The sequence below is a fragment of the Fistularia commersonii genome, chromosome 28, assembly GCF_037954325.1.
Source record: "Fistularia commersonii isolate RoL2024-O1a breed Wild chromosome 28, RoL_Fcom_v1.0, whole genome shotgun sequence".
Lineage (NCBI taxonomy): Eukaryota > Metazoa > Chordata > Actinopteri > Syngnathiformes > Fistulariidae > Fistularia > Fistularia commersonii.
The window spans coordinates 6,968,414-6,988,466 of NC_141311.1; the positions used below are offsets into that span (position 1 = coordinate 6,968,414).

Below are 20,053 nucleotides of genomic sequence, written 5' to 3' on the forward strand. Positions count from 1 at the left end.
TCATAAAAAAAACATGAAATCAATAGCTAAAAAAAGACACCGGCAATAAACGGTGTCAACGCGTTGAGGTGGGAAGAGGGAGTATTGACACGGGGAGGAGGGTGGGGGGGCAAAGAGGGGAATAAGATAACTTCAGAACAGCATCAGTGTTGATGTTCCCACGGGAACAGATTGGCTGCCTTTGCTCTGGGAAAAAAAATGGGATTCCGGGTGCCGACGGGTTTATTATCCTGCCAAGGTGGTTGTGTTTTCACCTGCGTCTTTTAGTTTGTTTCTTCGCCCGTCCATCTGTCGCTGCTGTTATTGGACATATTTCCATGAAACTTGTCGGGAAGATGGGACCGCAGCCAGAGGACGAACCCCGTCATTATATTGAATTCTTTTTTTCGGCACAAATGGGATGCTTTTACATATTTTCTTATTTCTCGACACAAATACTACAAGGACTTTTATGGGGGGAGCGGGCGGGGGACTGTCCTGGCATGATTCTCAAAGTTGAAAATACTCGCTAGAAAGTACGATTTAGTGCAAGTTGTCGGGTAAAGGTGTGATTCTCGGCGCTCTCTACGTCACCTGTGCTTTTCCGTTTGTGTGGCGTGGCCTTGCACGTGTACGGCATTTACCTTTTTGCGATTGCTTTTTATTTTCAGAGCAGCTGGATAGGGATGTGGGGGGGGGATAAACATCAACATGCGAGTTTCTGAGAAACCGCCTCGGGAAAAAAAAAAAAAAACAGGAGTGTGTGTATGTGTGAAGGGGGTCAAGATGTGATAGAGGGCGAGGACGGGGGGTTGGGGGTTGCATCGCTTCCTCCGCCGTCGTGGAGAGTGGGAGAAAGAAAAGCGATGTGATGAGAGTCCTCCCTCCCAGTGAGCCAGGGAGAGAGAGAGGGAATGGGATGCAACTACTCTAACCTCTCACTCGACAGGGGAGGGTGGAGGTGGGGGGGCCCTACTCCTATTGCCGTATAAAAGGACAGACCACGAATCCAGCACCACAAACTCACGGCACATACACACACACACACACAGATTTACGCACACACACTCACATCTAGTGGCTGCTCTGGCGTGTATACTCTCCCGCTCTCCCCGTCTCTCTCTCTCTCTCTCTCTCTCTCTGACTTGCTTCCTCTGTCTCTCACTTCATTCCTCTGGGCTCTGCATCCTTCTTGCTTCTTCTCACAAGTCAGATTGTGTTTGTAAGTATGCACTGAATGCCTCCCGCTGTACGTTTGGGCTTCTCTGAGTCCTTGTGTGCGTGCGTGCGTGTATGTGTGCGCACGCGTGTGAGTGACTGGCCGGCTACTCCGGTGTGACTGAGCAGAGCAGCGAGGTGTATCAAGTGTATGTGGGTCTCTGTCTCGCCCTCGCACACTCGCCGCTCCTCTCGCAACTCTTCTCCGGATCTCTGGATCCCTTTCCTCTGCGACGGGCTCCCCACACAAACCAGTCACCATTTCCGCCCCGGGGAGACCCACGCTGGCAGCGCAGCCCCTTCCCCGACTCAGCATCGGGAGGAAGACCCTGGTGGCGGCTGCCGTAGGGGTTATGCTGGTCCTGGTGCTGGTGGTGCTTATCCCTGTGCTCGTCAGCTCCGTGGGTACAGATGCCAGCCACTACGAGATGCTGGGCACCTGCCGTATGGTGTGTGACCCCTACCTGAACAAGGGGACCCCGGCCAGCAGCACCAGCTCCACGGGTCTCCAGGCAGAGGCGGAGGCGCTCAGCGACCACAGCAACGTTCTGCCGCCGTCCACTTTGCTGCAGGGCCCGCAGGGGAAGCCCGGCAGGCCGGGCAAACCCGGTCCTCCCGGACCGCCGGGAGAACCGGGGCCACCGGGACCGGCGGGGCCTCCCGGCGACAGAGGGGATCAGGGAAGGACTGGGATTTTGGGTCTGGGGGGAAACGGAGCTATCAGCACGGCCACCTACAACACAGTGCCTCGGGTGGCCTTCTACGCCGGGCTTAAGAACCCCCACGAGGGCTACGAGATCCTCAAGTTCGACGACGTGGTCACCAACCTGGGTAACAACTACGATGGCATTTCGGGCAAGTTCATCTGCAGCATCCCGGGCACTTACTTCTTCATCTACCACGTCTTGATGCGGGGAGGCGATGGCACCAGCATGTGGGCAGACCTCTGCAAAAACGGCCAGGTTGGTGCTTCCAAACTTTTCCTTGTTTGTGTGAGCCGGATGCCTGATAATCCGTTTTTGTTTTTTTTTTTTGTTAGTTAGTTTTTTTTTTAAAGACCCTTTTTCCATCGAACCGGTGCATGAGAGGAATGTAGCGCGCTTTAAGTGTGTGCGCCTGCGGGTTCCGGGGGCGCACAGCCGTGGCGCAGAGCGCACCCGGACAGACGCGCGTTTTTCTCCGGTGATGCTCGGTGAAATCCCCGCCCTGACCCTCCCCGCCGCCGTCAAGGGCGGTCTCGGCTCTCCGGTCCCGCCGCCGGTCCTCTCAGCCTCCGCGGCGCGTCTCGGCAAAACGACCCGCCGCGCCAAGGCGTGCTTCCCGGGCTGAAAGTCCTGCGGAGGGGGTCGGGTTGAAACCGAAAACACCGGGTCTTAAGCTCAAAAAGAAGGTAGTCGTGCACGTCTGTTCATTCCTCGCTGACTTTTCCATTTTTGTTTTCGTGCATAATTATTATTACCATGTTATTAGAGTTAAGAACGCAAAATATTGACATTTTAAAGTGAATAATATTACATTATTTCTATTTTGCGTTCTCCCCGATGCGAGGAGGCGGATGATGGTGTGGAGTGGGGGGGGGGGTTGTTTGTCTCGGGTTCCACCCTCCCGGCCATCCGTCAGCTCTCTCACCGGCAAAGTGTCTCCGGTTGACGGTTTCCCTGCAGCCGGAGCACCTCAGCCCGGTCGCCGGCGTCGTTGCGATTTATTTTTTTTAAAGCAAAGATTTGCGAGGAAAACGTCTAGACTCGTAATAACGTGTCACACGTCCAAGGAAATGTTGCACAGAGTAGAAGGAGGAGGAGAAGAAGGGCAAAAAGTATAATTAAAAATTCTGAATATAAAATTGTGAAAACAAATAAAATCCAAAACTTCTCCAGCTCGTTTCAAAATAAGCTGCTTCATAAATAGTTTCCTTGTATTCTGTGTTGTAGTTTATTGTGTTGAGTGGAGGGAGAAAAATAAAGAGAGAAAATACATTTGAAAATCAATCAGTCAGTCAATAAAAACAAGCGAGGAGAATACAGGGAGAGTTTAATACCGCAATTGTTGCATTTATTACACAGTTTATGGACAAATGTTTCACAAACTCAGCTGCGCTGTGTGTTCACACCGTAGAGATTGATAATAATTGATAATTTAGTAACGGAGCAGTCACCCCTCCCCCACCCATTACAAGTCAGTTTATTAACTCTTGGGCAATCTTGTTATTGTGCCAAACCTTTTAGGAATACCGTCAAATTATCAAAAGGACTCCAGTCTTTATCCGGCATCAGGATGCAGCTGCCCACTGCTTTTTTCGTGCCGTCACGCCGACATTTGCACAATATTTTTAGCTTCTGTATACTTTCACACCACCTCCCCCTAACCCTTTTCTTTTTAAAAGTTAAACATCAATTCCAATTCCATGGAAGACAAAGCGGTAGTTGCCGTGCCTCTGCGAAGCGGGCGGAGGTTAACTCCTTCACTTTTGCCAAGATCAAACGCTGCAAGAAAAAGACCGCCCTCTATATATAATGTCCGACTCGACAATAATGTTTATGGGTGGGTGTAAAAGCGTTGATATAGAAGTGGGGGTGAAGAACATATGCTCCTATAAAATGCCTTCTGTTGCTGCTTCATGCTGCTCCCGAGAGGAAGGCGCTGGGGGGGTACTTAAGTTCTACACGCGTGGTGTGCAATCTCCGGAGACCGACATAACGTTTATAAAGTGGTAACTGTTTCATTTGGTCTGTCTTCCGCTGCCCTGCGTACGCAGCTTATGCATAAACATGGCGGGGTGTTTATTAGCCGCTGCGGAGGGCTGATGGACGAGGCCCCAGAGCCTCGGCGCGCAAATTGACTGTGAATGGTTATAAATGCTGGGGCCAACTTATGCTACATCATTGATGAAGTGCTCAGAGTCAAACTTAAGCCCCCGCCATGGCGCCGACGCTTTCCTCAGCTCATTAAGGCTGCGAAAAAGCTGCGCTGTGAGTTGGGCCGGGGCGGGGGGGGGGGGCAGGGCGGGCGAGCAGCTGCAAACAGTACTGGTATTTTATCATCTTTTGGCTGCGGTGAGGTGGCGCGGCAGTGGGCCTCCAGGCCCCGTGGTGCCGGTTCCACCGCCGCACGCGCTCCGCCGATTCTCACAAATCCATGTTTGAACATCAGCGACCCTGGTTGCTTTGTTTACCCCCCCCCGACCCTCACCCCATCTTTTTCTGGAGGACAGCGGAAGAATCCTCGCCGCAGTCACCGCGACGCTCGCACCTCTCGAGCTTCACGACACGGTCTTCCCCCGGAAACAAACAAATAAGAACTACAGGATATTTCCAGAACAGCCAATTTATCATATTTCTGGGGCTCCTCTCCGTTTCCCCTTTCTCTTTCTCTTTCTCTCCCTTTTGTTTTACTTCCGCTCCAAATCCTCCGACCGATACTGAGGTCTCTCTCCAATAAATCACTGCCTTGCTTCATCCGGACGCGGAGCCATCCTGAGAGACGAGGCAGTGACAATGAAGACAAATTCATTGGATTCTGCAAAAATGGGAGAGGAGGAGGAGGAGGACGGCAGAGACGCTCTTATTGTGCTTTTGTGTCATTGAGTCTATTTAATTGTAATTAAATGGCTTGAACCAGATCCAGGAAGTGTTTGCGGTTCTCCTCTCTGCTCCCTTCTTAATATTGTTATTAATCCGCAAAAACCGTTTCAGAGTTAATTAAAAGCAACGACTTCGGCATCACTCTCTCAAGAGAACCATAGTGAATAATCACTCTGTCTCCTCCTTTAATAAGCTTCACCGTCCTTCGTGCACATGGCACTTCCCTAGCAATTACCGCTGCGGTCTCCTTCTCACATCCACACACACACACGCACACACACATTAGCACGTGCTCACACTCTTCCATATGTGCACACTCGTGTCTGCGGCCCGGACTCCTAACCCGCTGCCTCGACCCACCCCGACTGCGCGCTGCCCTCCGTTTCTCCTTTGTGTTGGGTTGACAGAAACTCACCCGTCTAAAGGTACTGGAAGTTTATCAGGAAAAGGAAAAGTTATTTTAAGTTATTTTAACCGTAACGGAACTTTGTGTGGAGAACATACCTCTGCCAAGGCACTGTAAATGTATTTTTTTATTTTTTTATTTTACAATATTAAACTGATCTGCGGCCCACGCTCAACCCCTCCGCCGAGTTTAATAAAAATCATGCGGGTGGCTTTTCCTTAATCCGGCTGACAGTCTAACAAACAAACAAACTAACCTCCGTGGCAGAGGTAATAAAGAGCCTCGGCACACTCGTACTATTTTGGCCGCAATATCACAGAATCCATTCGGCAAACACAGCTCCGAGAATACACCCTGGGCCTCGCCAAGCGAGCACCGCACCGCACTGGAATAAGACGGGAGGCAGCGAAGTGACGTAGATAGAGAGCCGGTTAAATGTTAACATTTGTCTATTTCCTGTAAGAACGTTGGTGCATTGCAAGTTTTAGAAGGGTGACGTCAGTGTCTCCTGGCAAAGCCTGGCAGACACGCGTGTGCCCCCCCCACCACCATCTGAAACGACGGTGACCCTGCTATCATTTCGGAGCCATAATCCAAAGCCAGGATGGCCGCCCGATCAAAATCTGCGTTTTTTTAATCAAAGTAGCAAGGGGTTTTCTCTTAAAATAGGGAAAATTCAATTCAAGAAGAATTCTATCGACATGTCAAACATCAGCAATCAGACTTGTAAGCGGTGACATTGGTTTCCTGTTTCTGCGTTCATCTCACGTCGGGTAGCTCGGGTTTGCCAAGTTGTGTGTCATTGCCCTTCATATGCCTCCCTCTGCGGTGGAGGCACCTCCAGAGGTTCCTCAGCTCTTGGCGGGAGCTAGGAGGCTGTTCATCCCCGCACTCTGTATTCAGGTGAAACCCGCACCTTGGGTTCGGCGCCAATCTCTACATTAAGCGCAGGAGCCGAGCCATCTGGATGATGGTTCGCCGTGATGGATTTGACTGTTGACACGTGTTCCAGAGACAGATGTGCAAGCCGAGGAGATTCCATTCAGAATACCTTTCACTTATAAAGAGCTGCTGTCAGTGGTTTTATTTTTCCGCAAGGTGAAAATTGACAGTTTCTTCCTGTACCCCCCCCCCCCCCCCCCACACACACACACACACACACCGTCTCCAAATCAAAGAAAAATGTCAGCACCTTCCGCAGGCACGAGGCAACACCTGCTATTGAGTTATTCTTTACCGTGACGCACAGATACATCAAGACTTGATTGATTTTAACATTCTGGTAATGTTTGGAGCTGCTATTCTTCATCGGGTCTGACTTTCAGCACTGAGAGACCTCTGTGTGCCCGCCTGGTGCAACAGAAAGACTCTGTCTCACAGAGACAGACAGGGTTTGAGAGAGCCATCCTCAGTCTCTCAGCCCCTTCGGTATTGATCTCCTTGTGTGTGTGTGTGTCTGTCTGTGTGTGTGTGTGTGTGTGTGTGTGTGTGAGAATGTCCGCATGTCTCTGTCTCTCTCTTTTTTTTTTTCTTTTTTTCTGACATACCATTTCTCTCTGTGGTGCCGTGGCACTTCTTCTATAATCAGAAGGCGAGGCGGTGGAGGCGGACCTTTGGCCTTGATCTGCTGTGTAATTGGACATTGGATTTGACACTCTGCCGAGTGGAACATTAGAACTAGCCTAATTAGGTGCGAGGGCTATTAAATGAAAATTGGCCAGTGTTGTTAGGAAATACCACACACACACTGGAAATGTCAAGATGACATCGGGCCGTCATCTTGAAACGCGGGGAATGAATTCATTCGCTTGTGAAGTTTCAGGAGTCGCCGGGTAGAAAGCGTCGGCTACCCGTCTGAAACTAGTCAGAAACACGGCACGTCCGGCTCCCCCCCCCCCCCCCCCCCCCCCCCCCCCCCCGGTGCTTTGGCACCTCCTGATCGAGGAGCACGCGAGATGCTGATGGAATGTTGAAAAATATACCGTCTAAAATAGGCTAAGGATGGTCTCCTGTGGCTGGCTGACTCAAGTATGCTATGTTGTTGACTCACAAGCCTTCTTCATTATAATGAGGGCCATATGGGAGATAGACAAGTGCCCCTGGCCCTCTTATGCAAACATCTCTATCCGTCTCTCCCCACGCCCCTGACATTTAGCCGTCCCCCCGAATTCACTCCTCAGTGATACTAACAATTATGCTCTCCCTCCTCATAAGGAAGCAGCGCATTCAAATGATTCACACTCTTCTAATGCAGCCCAGTGTGCTTAACACCTCTTGGACCCCCCCCGCCCCCAACACACACACACTCACACACATAACAGCAACATTATCAATACGGCTAAGAAGCCATCAGCAATCTCCCCCAAGAGACTCTGTAGGTAAGGATGAACTTGACCGCGAACACATTGTGAGCTCAACCCTGGAGTGTTGGAAAGAGACCCCTTTTTTTAAGCATCGACCGAAAATAAAGGCCCATTGTGAAGAGGGCTCATTTTCTTCCCTAAAATCAATATGGTTAATTTATATTGTACATATATAAAACATACTAAAAACACTCAACCCAGAAAATTGCTTCACTCCATTCCTGAAAAACATTTCTGAGGAAAGAAAAAGATGTTGTGCGGCGCCTCCGGGTTGATAGGAAGCCCACCAGGAGGAGGAGGAGGAAAAAGAAAAAAAAAAAAAACAGGCTTACTGTGAACAAAGGTTGAAATTTTACCAGCGAGAGTCTCTTGTCAGACAACGCCGGCCGCAATGATTGTTGTTTTGGTGCTGGGGCTGCAGGGAGCCGGCTGTGTGTGTGTGTGTTTGTGTGTGTCTGTGTGTGTGTGTGTGTGTGCCTTCGTAATTAACTGGACATGATGAGACGGACACCAGAGAGAAAGGAATGGCCAGATCACGTGTCAAAGTTCAGGAAGCTCTTTCTTTCTGTCTTCATATGTACCTTCCTCAAAAAAAAAAAACCCGTCTAAGCTGTTTTTGGATTTGGATCCACTTCTGCAGTGATGAGTTCATGGACCCCCATGACATCATATCGCGGGAAAAATGACGCTTTAAGTAACTCTGCTTCGAAAAAAAACTCAGCTGGCTGGCAAAATTAATTCAGGAGGCTTTTTCAAGTGACAGACGGCAGCTGTCCCGTCACCATTCCATTCCTCTTATCATGTTTTCGCTCTGGTTCGTCCGACAAATAAACCTGTAACAGGCGCTGGGGGAACTCGGCACTCTGACAACACAATTTCTTCCGGACCGTCGCGATATTGTGTTCTCATTATCTGAGTAAAACTGCATCCTGTGTCTGAGTGTGCCCCGCAAAGGTGCGTGAATGAATGTGTGTGTGTGTGTGTGTGTGCGCACCACGGAGAGTGTTTGCTTTGAAATGCTGGATTGCGCTCAACGGAGGTGGCGAGCCCTCTAAGCTGCTATTAAGAATGCGGTTCACGGCTGGAATGTTCAAACACAATTAGACGGCAGTTCGCTTTGATTTAAAGGGGGACCAATAGACTCGTCGATCCAAAATGGAGGCTCGGCGGCAAGTCAACAAATCCCTGTCAGACGAGTCCTGAGACGTGTCCTTGTCACAGAGACAAAGCCTTTCCAAGATCGCTGTCCCTGCGAGACGTCCAAGGCTTCTCCCGCTACAGACAGTATTCAAACTTCCATGATATCCATAAGTATCTTAAAGGACGACTGTAGCCCGGTGCCCCGCGCATCTATTTTCCCTTCTAATTCTTCCTCCTGATAAACACTTGTTATTGATAATGCCATTCTCACAGTTTCAGTCTGAGTCAGTTTTAAAAAAATCCACTTTTTTTTTTTTTTCCTCCCAGCAGCGCATTATCTGTTAAAGCCTGAGCACAGAAGCCACCACAACTATTATTCAATCAAAGCCATCATGGTGACGATGTGACAGATGCGAGCACGCACGAGCGGCTACGAGGAAGACAACATTGGCTGACACATCATTTACCATCGTCGGAGCGAGGCGCTAACGGCCTCATGCTTTGTTTGTCTTGTCAAAGTTCCTCTGCATATTCTGAGTCAAGGTCACGCATTGCCAGTTTTTTTTTTTTTTTTTTCTTGTCTGGGTCGTTTCTCACCGTGCTCGCAGACGCCCGTCTCATGCGCGTAACGACACGAAGAGCAAACGGCAGAAAGGGAGGAGGAAGGACAGCGTTAACAAGGATGGCTTGGATAGTAATTGCAGTTGTTTGCGTAAAGCGCGGTGGATTTTATTCATGGCTGTTTTTTTTCATCAGCAGGGGCTCTCAATTCCAGCTGTAGAGCACAAACATAAAAAGTCGTGGGAGTCGTCGTGACGATCACAGGGACATTAGCCTCCCAGGCATTGGCTCCTTCAGCTGGAGGACAATCTGCGAATGCACTCGGTGTCCTCAGTCCACCCCCCCAGACACGCGCTGGAAGACATCTTGACTTTATATCCCGACCGAGCAAATGAAGAGAATAATCTAAGCCTTATTACATCTGCGACATTGGGACGGGTTCCCGAGGTTCTGTGTGAACACCTGGAAAGTAAATGTTTTGATTGAGATTCATTAAAATCCCGGCGGACAAATCCTCCCCCAACGCTCCAACCAGCGCCTCCACCCACCCAGAATGGTAACCCTTCTAATAAGACTGTGTTGACTTTGCACACGGGGGCACTTCATATGATATTAATATGCGCCGGACGCCGGCGTGGCGGAGTCAGAACAGGAGGCTTTGTTTGCACATCAATATGAGCCCGAGCCAGATTTAATCAGTAGGGTAAACAATGGGAAATTTACAATACTTCATATATTACTGCCGCATCTTAAAATTTATCCCCGGCATTGCATTAGCAGAGAGTTTGACGTGGCTGTCGCTGTCTGTGCCGTGGCGATTTAAGAAAAAAAAAAAAAAGGTGGACGCATCATCCAAACAAGTTCCTTTTCTTATGTGGTTCAAACACACACACACACACACACACACGCTGGTGGCAGGTTATTTGGTAGCTGTAAGAAAACTTGTGTCGCTCTCCAGGCAGTCGGAGAGGGAGACGTATCCGAGCTTGATGTTCTTTTAAATGAATCCGGCCCACTACAAAGCCTTGTGTATTTTTCCTTTTCTTATTCATTCTGCCCTGCATTACAAAACAATGGTTTTTTTTGTTGTTTTGAAGAAAGTAAGCAGGAGAAATGTCATCTTACAACATTATGCTCCATAATTCAATGCTGAGTTCAATGTAGTGCAAATAAAAGCACCTATCTCTTTGAGACTCGCCGGGAGAATTGAGTTGTCTGAAAAGCCGCAGGACTTCACAGGAAATGCTGCAGGATGCTGGCCTATGCTGAGATGTGAGGCCAGTGACGGCGAGCAATTAAAATTTAAATTTTTTTTTTTAAATGAGCCCCGAACTGGAGAAATATTTAGCAGTCAGTACTGGTTGTCTGTGTTAAATGTTGACTGATGGGAAGGCAGTGGTGAAAATCGTGTCCTGCAATGACGGCATGCTGTACAGTGATGGACTGAAGAGGGCTTTTGCGATGTTGCCATGTGATGGATAACAATGCCACACACGCGCTTGGCATTTTGTGTAGCAATGAAGCCGTGATGGGGCGGCGTGATGGGGCGGCGCGGAGGTGCGGCGGTTTTAGCCACTTCCACTTCCACAGAAGGTCCTTTCTTCTCTGTTCAATTTCCGAAGGGGCGTCGGTTTCCTCCCACAATCCAGGCACATGCAGTAGATCCACTGGACGCCCAAAATTGCCCGGACATGTGAATGAGAGGGTGACTGGTTGTTTGTCTCTACATTTGGCCTTGTGATTGGCAGGCAAGTGGTCCAGTGTTAACCCTGCCTATTGGCCAGTGACAGCTGGGATAGGTTCCAGCAGCGCTGTGACCAAGAATGCGGGATAAGTGATATTGGTAATGAAGATGAATGAATGACTGAAATCGTGACCTGTTACCTTTACCTTTCACTCTGTAGCATTTTGGCCGGATACAGCGCGGCTAGAAGACAGAGCGTTACGGACACGGGGCTCTGACTCAAAGTCGTAATGTGTGATATATTTTGCGTTTGATATGACGACCCACGAGCCTCCGGTGTAAGTTTTCTTGTCACTGTGAAACTGTTGAATGTCAGCGCAGCAAGCACAAAGAAGCGTCTTGTTGTTATATCTTTCAAACAAAATAGACAAGTGTGTGACACTTCTCTGATGGAGTAATTCAAAATAAAACTAGCTGACGAAAGATATACCGTTTTTCTATTGAGGATTTGCCCGCCCTCGGAACTACTCCCTCCCAAAATGATCTGAAGCTTGAACATTATCAGCAACAGACAGCGCGACGGAACAGACAAAAGCCTCGGCTGAAATGGAATCCAGCTTCAATAACTGCACAGCGTCACTTCGGTCCTGTTGGATCTCCGTGAATCGGGAAGATGCACATTAGACACAAGAAAAGGTAATCCAGAAAGAAGGGAGAAGACAAAACCAAAGTAAAAGCTCACGCCATATATTAGCACACGTGCATACATTTTAGAATATATTAGTAAATAACTGTTCAATAATGTACATTGTTGTATCATGAATACTAGGCAGCACGCTGGCTGGGTGTTGTGCTCAGCCTTGTTGTGGTTGGTGGATATGCATTGATCTATAATGTATACATGCACATTCCTATCTATGCAAGCACGGGGCATCATTGTTAAAAGATTGTGTAAATACTGTATAGGAGTATTGGGATCCAGAGGGTTGATTTTGAAATACATTGTCTCATGGGGCGGAGGGTGCAATAAACAAACATTAACATGAATCTAAATATTAAACAAGTGTTCCAGTCTCGCTGCTAGGCCGCACAGCAGCGACACGTTGCCTGTCAGCACACTCATTCATCAATAAGCTTGTTGTACTTCCTATATAGGCCAGCTGGCTGGTGTGGCGGGTGTCCTCTGGGCTTCCTGGAGGGCCAGCTAGTTGACAACCGCAAGATAAGGCCTGGTTTTGAGCCCGGGCAGCGGCTAGGATGGTCTTTACTGGCTTGCTAACGGGCCCCAGGGAAACGCTCGGATGCTCGTAAACTATCGATTTTGATTCAACCTCACTGACCAGACTAAATGACTAATTGGCTACTTTAAAAGGATGTACAGTGATTTGTCTTGTTTCACTTGAATTGAAGTGCGAATAATGATCCCTGTGTTCGATTTCGTTAAAAGCTGCGGCCGATGGCACTCTGCTCATTGGCGCCCGCGTATGACGTTGTCATTTGTGCATCAGCTCAAGATTTGTGGGAGCGCTAATTTATTATCGGGATATTTTTTTCATATAGTTTGATAAAACTCCCAAAACAGGCTCAAGCAAACCCAACACATCAATTTACACTAACCGTTCAGAAGACAGAACTACAGATATGGCTGGAAGCGGTGTTGTTGTTGTTTATTTTGCCCGCTTTTAAATCACTTATCAAGCTTCATAAAAGCTTTTTCCCATATTTTATTTCTGGTGTTATACTGTATGGTTGATGTCTTTAACTATTAGTTTCCTATTTATAACCTGATGAATGTGCACTTTTGTGTTTAACCCCCATGTCATCTAACGCTGGACACAACCTGCCCAATGGACAGGTTACCCTACAGGTTACCCTAACCCTGCAGAGAACAGGATCTGAAGTCTATTGTTCTACTGAACAATATGTGATCAAAACAAAACTACATTAAAACGACATTGGTAAGAAATAGGCATTTTAAGTAGAAACCTCCATGTTCCCAAAAACATGTGAATTCTTCCCCATTCACTACCTCGCGCATTCACGTCATGTCGTAACTGCTGTCTCTCCTTATTTGTCCCAGCCTGCACACATCCTGACTATTTTTGTTATGTATTTTATTCATTGCTCTTTATTCTTGTCACTCTATTTGTATTGTTGTTTAGTTGTCACTCTATTTATTTTGTTTTTTAGTTCTAGTTGTGTATTTTTCACCATGCCCATTGTCATCCCTGATTGTGATGATGTTGTTTTTGTTGTCTGTTATCTTTAAATATCCTGGCGTCTGCCTTTCTATTTCCATTTATACTCATATTCATATTTATTTCCTTTTTTTTTCTTTGACATTATAGCCGTTATGATGCTGTGACAAAGAAAAGTCACCTATGGAAATCAATAAAGTTTATCATATCTTCCACTATATTTTTGTAAGTTTCTGATGGTCAAGCAGCTAACAGCTAATGCTATTAAAGCGTTCCCAGTCTCAGTGGATCTGATTAATGCAGGCCGGTCGAGGGGGGCCGCTGAAATCTCCAAAGCGGTCATCTGTGCCCGCTTGCAGTTTCTCGGGGAATTGGAGCCGCCACAGCCCCGCGGAGGGGAACTTGTTTCTTGTGCTGCAGGTTACCGGTTCCCCTTTTGATTCAGTGAGTCTCTTTTTATAGCAAGCAGGGAAATGCCTCTGACAACCCAACAGAAAGATTCGTTTCAATGGCAGAAGGCAGCTGAATTACAGAAACAGCCAAAAACAAAAACAAAGTAACGAAAAGCAAACGCATTGATGGTGCCGTGAAATAGCAGAAATACAGTAAAACACCCAGAATTCTAAGTATACCTGTGGGGTTCTGCAGGTTCCTTGGGGAATTTAAATGCTCAGCTTTCGAACGTCAAGTTGTTTTCTGTCACTGTCTGCAGCTCGAGGCAGAGCCAGTTGTGCACATTGCCTTCGAAATTCTTATTTAAAAAAGATCCTGCGATATCAGTTGCTTTCTGCCACCTTGGACACTGGCGAATCAAAAGGGGGTGGGGAGGCCAATAAGAATTTGATTTTTTTTCCTGAGCTCATCCACTTTGACGGGTGTCTTTGGCGCTGGGCTCATTAGATACATCGATCGACATTGATCCAGAGCTTTTAATGTGAAGCCAAATGCGTCGCTTCCTTCGGCCCTTGTGGGTCTTAAATAATGGCCAGGGCTTTTTTTTGTCTCGTTGCTGGTTTTAATTACGAGTTAAGTGTGGAGTCATTGAAAGCTTAAAATAATACATTTGCCTGACAAGTTAGGTGGTGCTTTGACTGCCCGGGGCGGCTAGTCAGAGGCCCACTGTGTATTCTGGTGATATGACCTTCAGTTTATGTCGCTTTCTACTGCCCTGATTTAGTTTTCTCAGGTAAAAAAAAGAAAGGAAACCAAAAACAGTCCAATCCCTCAAGGACCTCAGCTTAACGCTCGTGTTAAAATCGAAATTCCTGCTAATATGATTCTCACACGCTCAACCCACTCACACACGTGCTCGCACAGACATGCTACTTCAATTCCTGCCTTCCTTCCTTGGATGGAGGTCTTAATGAGCCCTGGCAGGTCCTTCAGATGCAACTACCAATGTCTTGCAGCCGGACTGGACAGCCGTTCGCGCACGAGACACAAATTCCTCATTGTGCGGTCTGACTCCTCCGTTTCTCTCAGTCTGTGAATTTTTTTTCAAACCATATTCATTTTGAGCGACTACTTTGCCAATTTGAACCGCATGAACCCCGTTGCTGTGGTTCTGAGAATTTCTCTTTCTCCTTGGTTTTATAACCTGCGACAACCATCCCCTTTGAGAGACTGCTGGTTTGATTTCAGTTTATAACTGTCAGTTGTTGTATCCATGAATGGCTGAACTTTGACAAGATTTTGTTCTAATAATACAAATTAAACTGAAGCGATGAGGGTTTGTCTTTTGAGCATCTAGTGGCAACTTACAGTTTAATTAAGTTGTGGTACAATGTACAGTTGATATGATATCGATATATAATTTTTATTAATCAAAATGTGTATTTGAATATATATCTCATAGTTTGAGGACTCCTTTTATCTAGTCCGTTCATCAGGGTTGTAGAGACACTGGAGTCTATGCCAGCTGTCACTGGGCGAGAGGTGGGGTTCACCCTGGATCCGTCACGGAGCCACATTTAAAGACAACCATTCACTCCCTCATTCACACAACTGGCTAATTTAGCCGGTTTTAGCCATTTAGCCTGCAAGACCCAAAACGGACACAGGGAAAACATGCAAACTCCATACAGAAAAGACCCCCTGTCTGAATCCAACCTTCTTACTGTGAGGTGGAAACGCTAACCGCTGCGCTTATTTATTTATTATTTTTACTATCTAGCATCTCAAACATGTTTACACTTTTGATATAGATCTTTTGAAATGTAGATTTTTGCAGTGTTCTGAATATACCGCAGAGCCTCCACAGAGATATCAAGGTGTGTTCTAGTTCTTTTTTGGATTTTTTTTTTTTTTTTCCGTTCTGTGCTGCAGTCGCAGAAGTCCTGAAATGGAAACAGGGAGTTTTTTTTTTCCACCTGCGTTGGTCCTGCGGCGGAATTCGTTATGTCACGTTCGGCCGCTTTCAAAGACCTAATGCACGAGGCTGGTGTCTTTAAAAACAGTACAGTGGCTAACATGGCTTTGCACTCTCCCGCCTGTCTCTCCATCCCCGTCCCTCCAGGTTCGAGCCAGCGCCATCGCCCAAGACGCCGACCAGAACTATGACTACGCCTCCAACAGCGTCATCCTCCATCTGGACGCGGGGGACGAGGTTTACATTAAACTGGACGGTGGAAAAGCACACGGAGGAAACAACAACAAGTATAGCACCTTCTCCGGCTTCATCCTCTATGCTGATTGAGAAGAGGCGCACACACACAGACACTCGGACAGAGACTGAGGGAAAGGGTTGAATGGTGGCGAGCGGGGGGAGGGGTGTGTGTCAAAGGCCGGAGCGCTTCTAGTTTCCCTTATTCTCTCCATCATCATGGACACCTCTGCTTCGTATCCACAAGTCGAGACATCCAGGATCTGTAGCCGAGCCCTGGATTCGAAGCTTCTGAGGACGCTGGCTGGGCGGGGAGGGGGTTGGGCTCGGGGAGTGGGAGGACCGGGATGCGGAGAAGTGGCGGCGGCAGCGGCGACGCCCCTCTGCACAATACCTTGTCAGAAGCTCCTCACTTTTAGTGTCTCTCCTCTGTAGCCCTGCTCCATCGCACAGAAATATCCAAAATAAAAATAACAAACAATGAAAACCCCGCAAATGTGGATGATCTCACCTCTTCTCTCCACAGTGGCATCAGTCAACTGTGTCTGTCAGTGGACTTGATCGACTGAAACTCGTATTGTCGTTCCGTGCAATCCTTTGATTTTTTTTTTTCCCTTAGATCGTGTTTTAATTTCCTAGACATGCATTATATTCTACACGGATTTAAAGAGAAAACATTAATGACAACAAAAAAAAAAAGAAAATAGAGAAGATTATATTTGTCCCTTGTGAAGATATCCTGTTTGACTCGGACTGGATTTGTGAGATGTTATTTGTGATGCAGTTCAGAAAAAAAAAAAAAACAACTGAAAAAGAAATCTCCAACTCGCGCTGTCGGAAAAAATTCGCGGCAGTGGGTGTTGATCTTCATCGGTGGTTGCGAGGTAACTATATATTGTTCATATGGAGAATAACAGCACATTCTGCACCGTCTCCACCAATGTGTCTATAAAAAGCCACCCCATGTAAACGCCACCCTTCCTGTTAAACACCTAATGTCTCTCATATACACGCTCAGTTCATCGCCGCTGTTTGCATTAAAAATAGAGCCCAGATTGTCTCTTCGATGTTCCTGCTCCATGTAGATGCTCCACTCAGCACGACCCGCCACGTGCCGAGGAGAAATTGTCGAATTCGTGGGGTAACCCATTCGAAGAGTAATCACTGTCTCTTCTCCACCGGTGCTGTGACCCCCTTCCGACCCCGATCCCGCCCCCAGACCTTCTTTTGCGTAGTGAAAATCTTGCCGCCAAAATGGGGAGGTTGAGCGTGTCACGCGGGAGACGGACGAACGGGAAGTCAGAAAACGAGCGACACTGTGGGGAGGGGAGCGTGGGGGCACAGGAACAGTGAGTGGGCAATTTTTCTATGTCAGTGTCTCCAAGCCTCGCTGATTTCCATCCATTCATTAGCTGCATATTCACTGACACGCAGGCATTATGGTAATATTTACTCGACATGGCGGCCTGACTGCTTGCGTGAGAATGAAGTTGATTGGATGAGTGACACGGCCTATTATGACTGCGCGCGTGCATGTGTGTGTGTGGAGTTCGTGTGCGCGTGTGTGTGTGCGCGCGATTGCACGTATGCGTATCTGTGTACACCCGAGTGTCTGCATTTTAGCATGTGCTGTGCCATAGCGACGTCATTCTCTTCGGAGGTAACCTGTGCTACAGCCAATGACAGATATATCCTATTCAGCAGCCAATGAGATTGTTCTCTGTAGGGTGGAGAGCCTCAATAGCTACAACGGGAGGAACAAACAGCTTGTAAATGAAATCTATGACATGTTTGTCTATCTTTTGGAATTGTTGAATACATTTAAATAATAAATGGAATTTTTTTTGAGTGACTTGTCTCGCGAGGATTCTTATATTCTAGACACCCCAATTAGGGAAAACTATATTGAAAGGAGATGATTTGCACTGTAAGACTCATAAACTAACTAACCGCCGTCAGGACAACTTGAAATCTTTCCATTTCTGTTCACTGTAAGAGTTTAAAACCGGTCTATTTGTGCAAAGAGAGAGAGAGAGTGAAAAAAATCCTATCATAGAGTTCCACATCCCTCTTCTCTTTCCAAAATGTCAAACCCTCAAAGCATATTCACGGTGATGGGTATCGAGGGAAAGATGTCTGTGTTTATTTTTCCCTCCTTCCTTTCCTTAAGTGAGCTTCTCTGGATCTGTAAATGTGTGCTCGGAGATACAGACTCCCCAGGTTTAGCGGTGTGTGCCAGCCGAGCAGCTTTTAAATGCAGACGAGTCCTTAAGGAGATGCGGGCTATTCTTCAATCGACAATCACGGCATCTTCTCACAGATTCTCATCACAGTGCGGTGATATACCTAGCCGGGAAGAAGTGGAGGTGTGTGTGCGCGGTGGTGGTAGGGGAGAGATTGAGCGAGATAGAAGAGGAGCGGAATATGGTTTGACAAAGACAGATGGAGAAACAAGAGAGAGAGTGGGGCCACGGAGAGAAGTAATGGAGAGGGGATAGATAGGCAGGGAGAGGGTAAAGAGGAACGGAGGGGAAGACGGACTGCGGCTGATTTTGGGAGGAGAAGGAGGTGGGCCCCGATTGTTTTCAGGGTAGAGTGATTCCCTGTCGGGACCGTGTGAGGTGTCAAGAGAGATTAGCGGGCGTGAAGCCGAGGAGAGCCCGGATCGGACAAGTGTCTGGGATTGGACAGTCTTCAGACCCGCCGGGAATGGGATGTGACACAGGGCCCCCGTGTTCGCTACTGAGGAGGGCAGGGACTCCTCCTCCTCCTCCCCCTCCATGTTAGGGCGGCCACGTCCCTCCAGCACCTAATAGGTTAACCAAGCAAACTCCTGGACGTGACACCTCATGGTGTGTGTTTATTGATGTTAGTATTTCTTCGTTAGCTGTGGACGCCCCGTGAAAGCGGTTGTGTGTCCCTGAGCCTCGCCTGGATTGGCTCCGCCCAATAGGCCGTCAAAAATAAATAACAAGCAACCTTCTCGATGATGATGTTTTTCTTCAATGAACTGTTTCACGTCAAAGATAATGGTTCAAATATGTAGCTTTACGAAACGGTCTCCAGTTTTGTTTTTTTTTTTTGATATTTTCTGCACTAATTGAACATATTTAAATCGTCAAAGGGCACCAGTTGTGTAAATGTCACAGCGCCAAAGTGTACCCAATTGCAGGTACTCGAAGAGATTGTGCGTTTAATTCGTGTATGTTTTGCGAGGTTCTCAACCGAGAATAATTGTGCGAGCGCTAACGTGTTGCAGAGATCAATTGTTAACTGAAAGATAGGAGGTTTTCAGCCAACCTCCTAATACGGACCTACGGAATCCCATCGCCCATCCATCGCTGGATCTAGTAATCTGTGGACCTGCCACAGAAACAGATCCTTATATACTTGGTACATTTCTGTGTTGCTGCCGTGCAACTTTAACACTCCACCATTAATGCTGCGCCAAGACATCACTGTCGTTTTACCTCTTTTCTGTGAGATCAATGAGAGCACAGAGAACGATAATGGTGGCTATAAGTACCCCGCGCTGATCCGGTGCTCACACGTGATTGATAATGAACAAGGCCGTAACTGCTGAGCTAAATTCATTTCTGTGGACACAGCGGCTTCTTGTGTGTTGCAAGCGGTTCCAAACATTTCGCTCTGACAGCTAGAAGTATTGTTTTTTCGGGGTGAGTAGGGTTGCTTTCGCCAAGAGATTTTTTCGAGTTTGTTACGGATACAAAGGTCCTGCTCTCACGTTCTAAAAGAAATAGACTAATTCAACCATTCATCTAACCATCTGTTTCCGGAGCTGTTTATTTTTCCCTCAGACTACTCAGCTTCTTCCGAATTGTTTCTGATTCTGATTCAAAGGGCTGGGGGGGGTTAAACCCCCATGGGCGGCGGTGTGCTCTGTACGGCTTCGACTAGGAACTGCGCCCTCACGAGGGCTTTTTATACTGTGCGGAATATCTGGAACTGTTTTTTTTTTTTTCTTATTTTGGAAAGAGCCGTCACAGGCGTTGAGTTTTCCGAAGATATTTTTAGTGAACCGGGCTCTCCCGGAGAATTTAAATTTTGTCCCATTGACCGCAAGAGGAGCCAGACTCCTCGCCGCGAAATAGAAACTTCACGCCCGCTGTGTTTTTCTGCCTTTCAATCAAATTTCCACGTTTTTTACACAACAAAGCAATTTATTTCTATCTCTACTTCTCAGTATGTGATATCAGTACGTTACATTTAGCAACATGGCGGCCACTGCGGCAAACGTGTTTACTCGCTTTGCCTTGTCATACTATCAGACCCTTACTGCGAGCAGCAAAGTAAGAATTTC

At 47.4% G+C, this 20,053-nt stretch overlaps 1 protein-coding gene across 1 annotated transcript; it reads left to right on the forward strand.

The window, feature by feature from the left end:
• Positions 1–867: 867 nt before the first annotated feature.
• Positions 868–16,546, forward strand: LOC147217378 (C1q-related factor-like). Its single transcript, XM_086176234.1, has 2 exons — positions 868–2,159; positions 15,646–16,546. The coding sequence occupies exons 1-2, from the start codon at positions 1,551–1,553 to the stop codon at positions 15,823–15,825; spliced, it is 789 nt and encodes a 262-aa protein (XP_086032360.1). The 5' UTR covers positions 868–1,550; the 3' UTR covers positions 15,826–16,546.
• The last annotated feature ends 3,507 nt before the right edge of the window (positions 16,547–20,053 follow it).

What these genes read in the sequence shown, in the direction of transcription:
- LOC147217378 (XM_086176234.1), top strand. Translation starts at nt 1,551, where the DNA reads ATGCTGGTCCTGGTGCTGGTGGTGCTTATCCCTGTGCTCGTCAGCTCC. An exon ending in ACCTCTGCAAAAACGGCCAG is followed by an intron (nt 2,160 to 15,645) that starts GTTGGTGCTTCC and finishes CCGTCCCTCCAG; the next exon opens with GTTCGAGCCAGCGCCATCGC.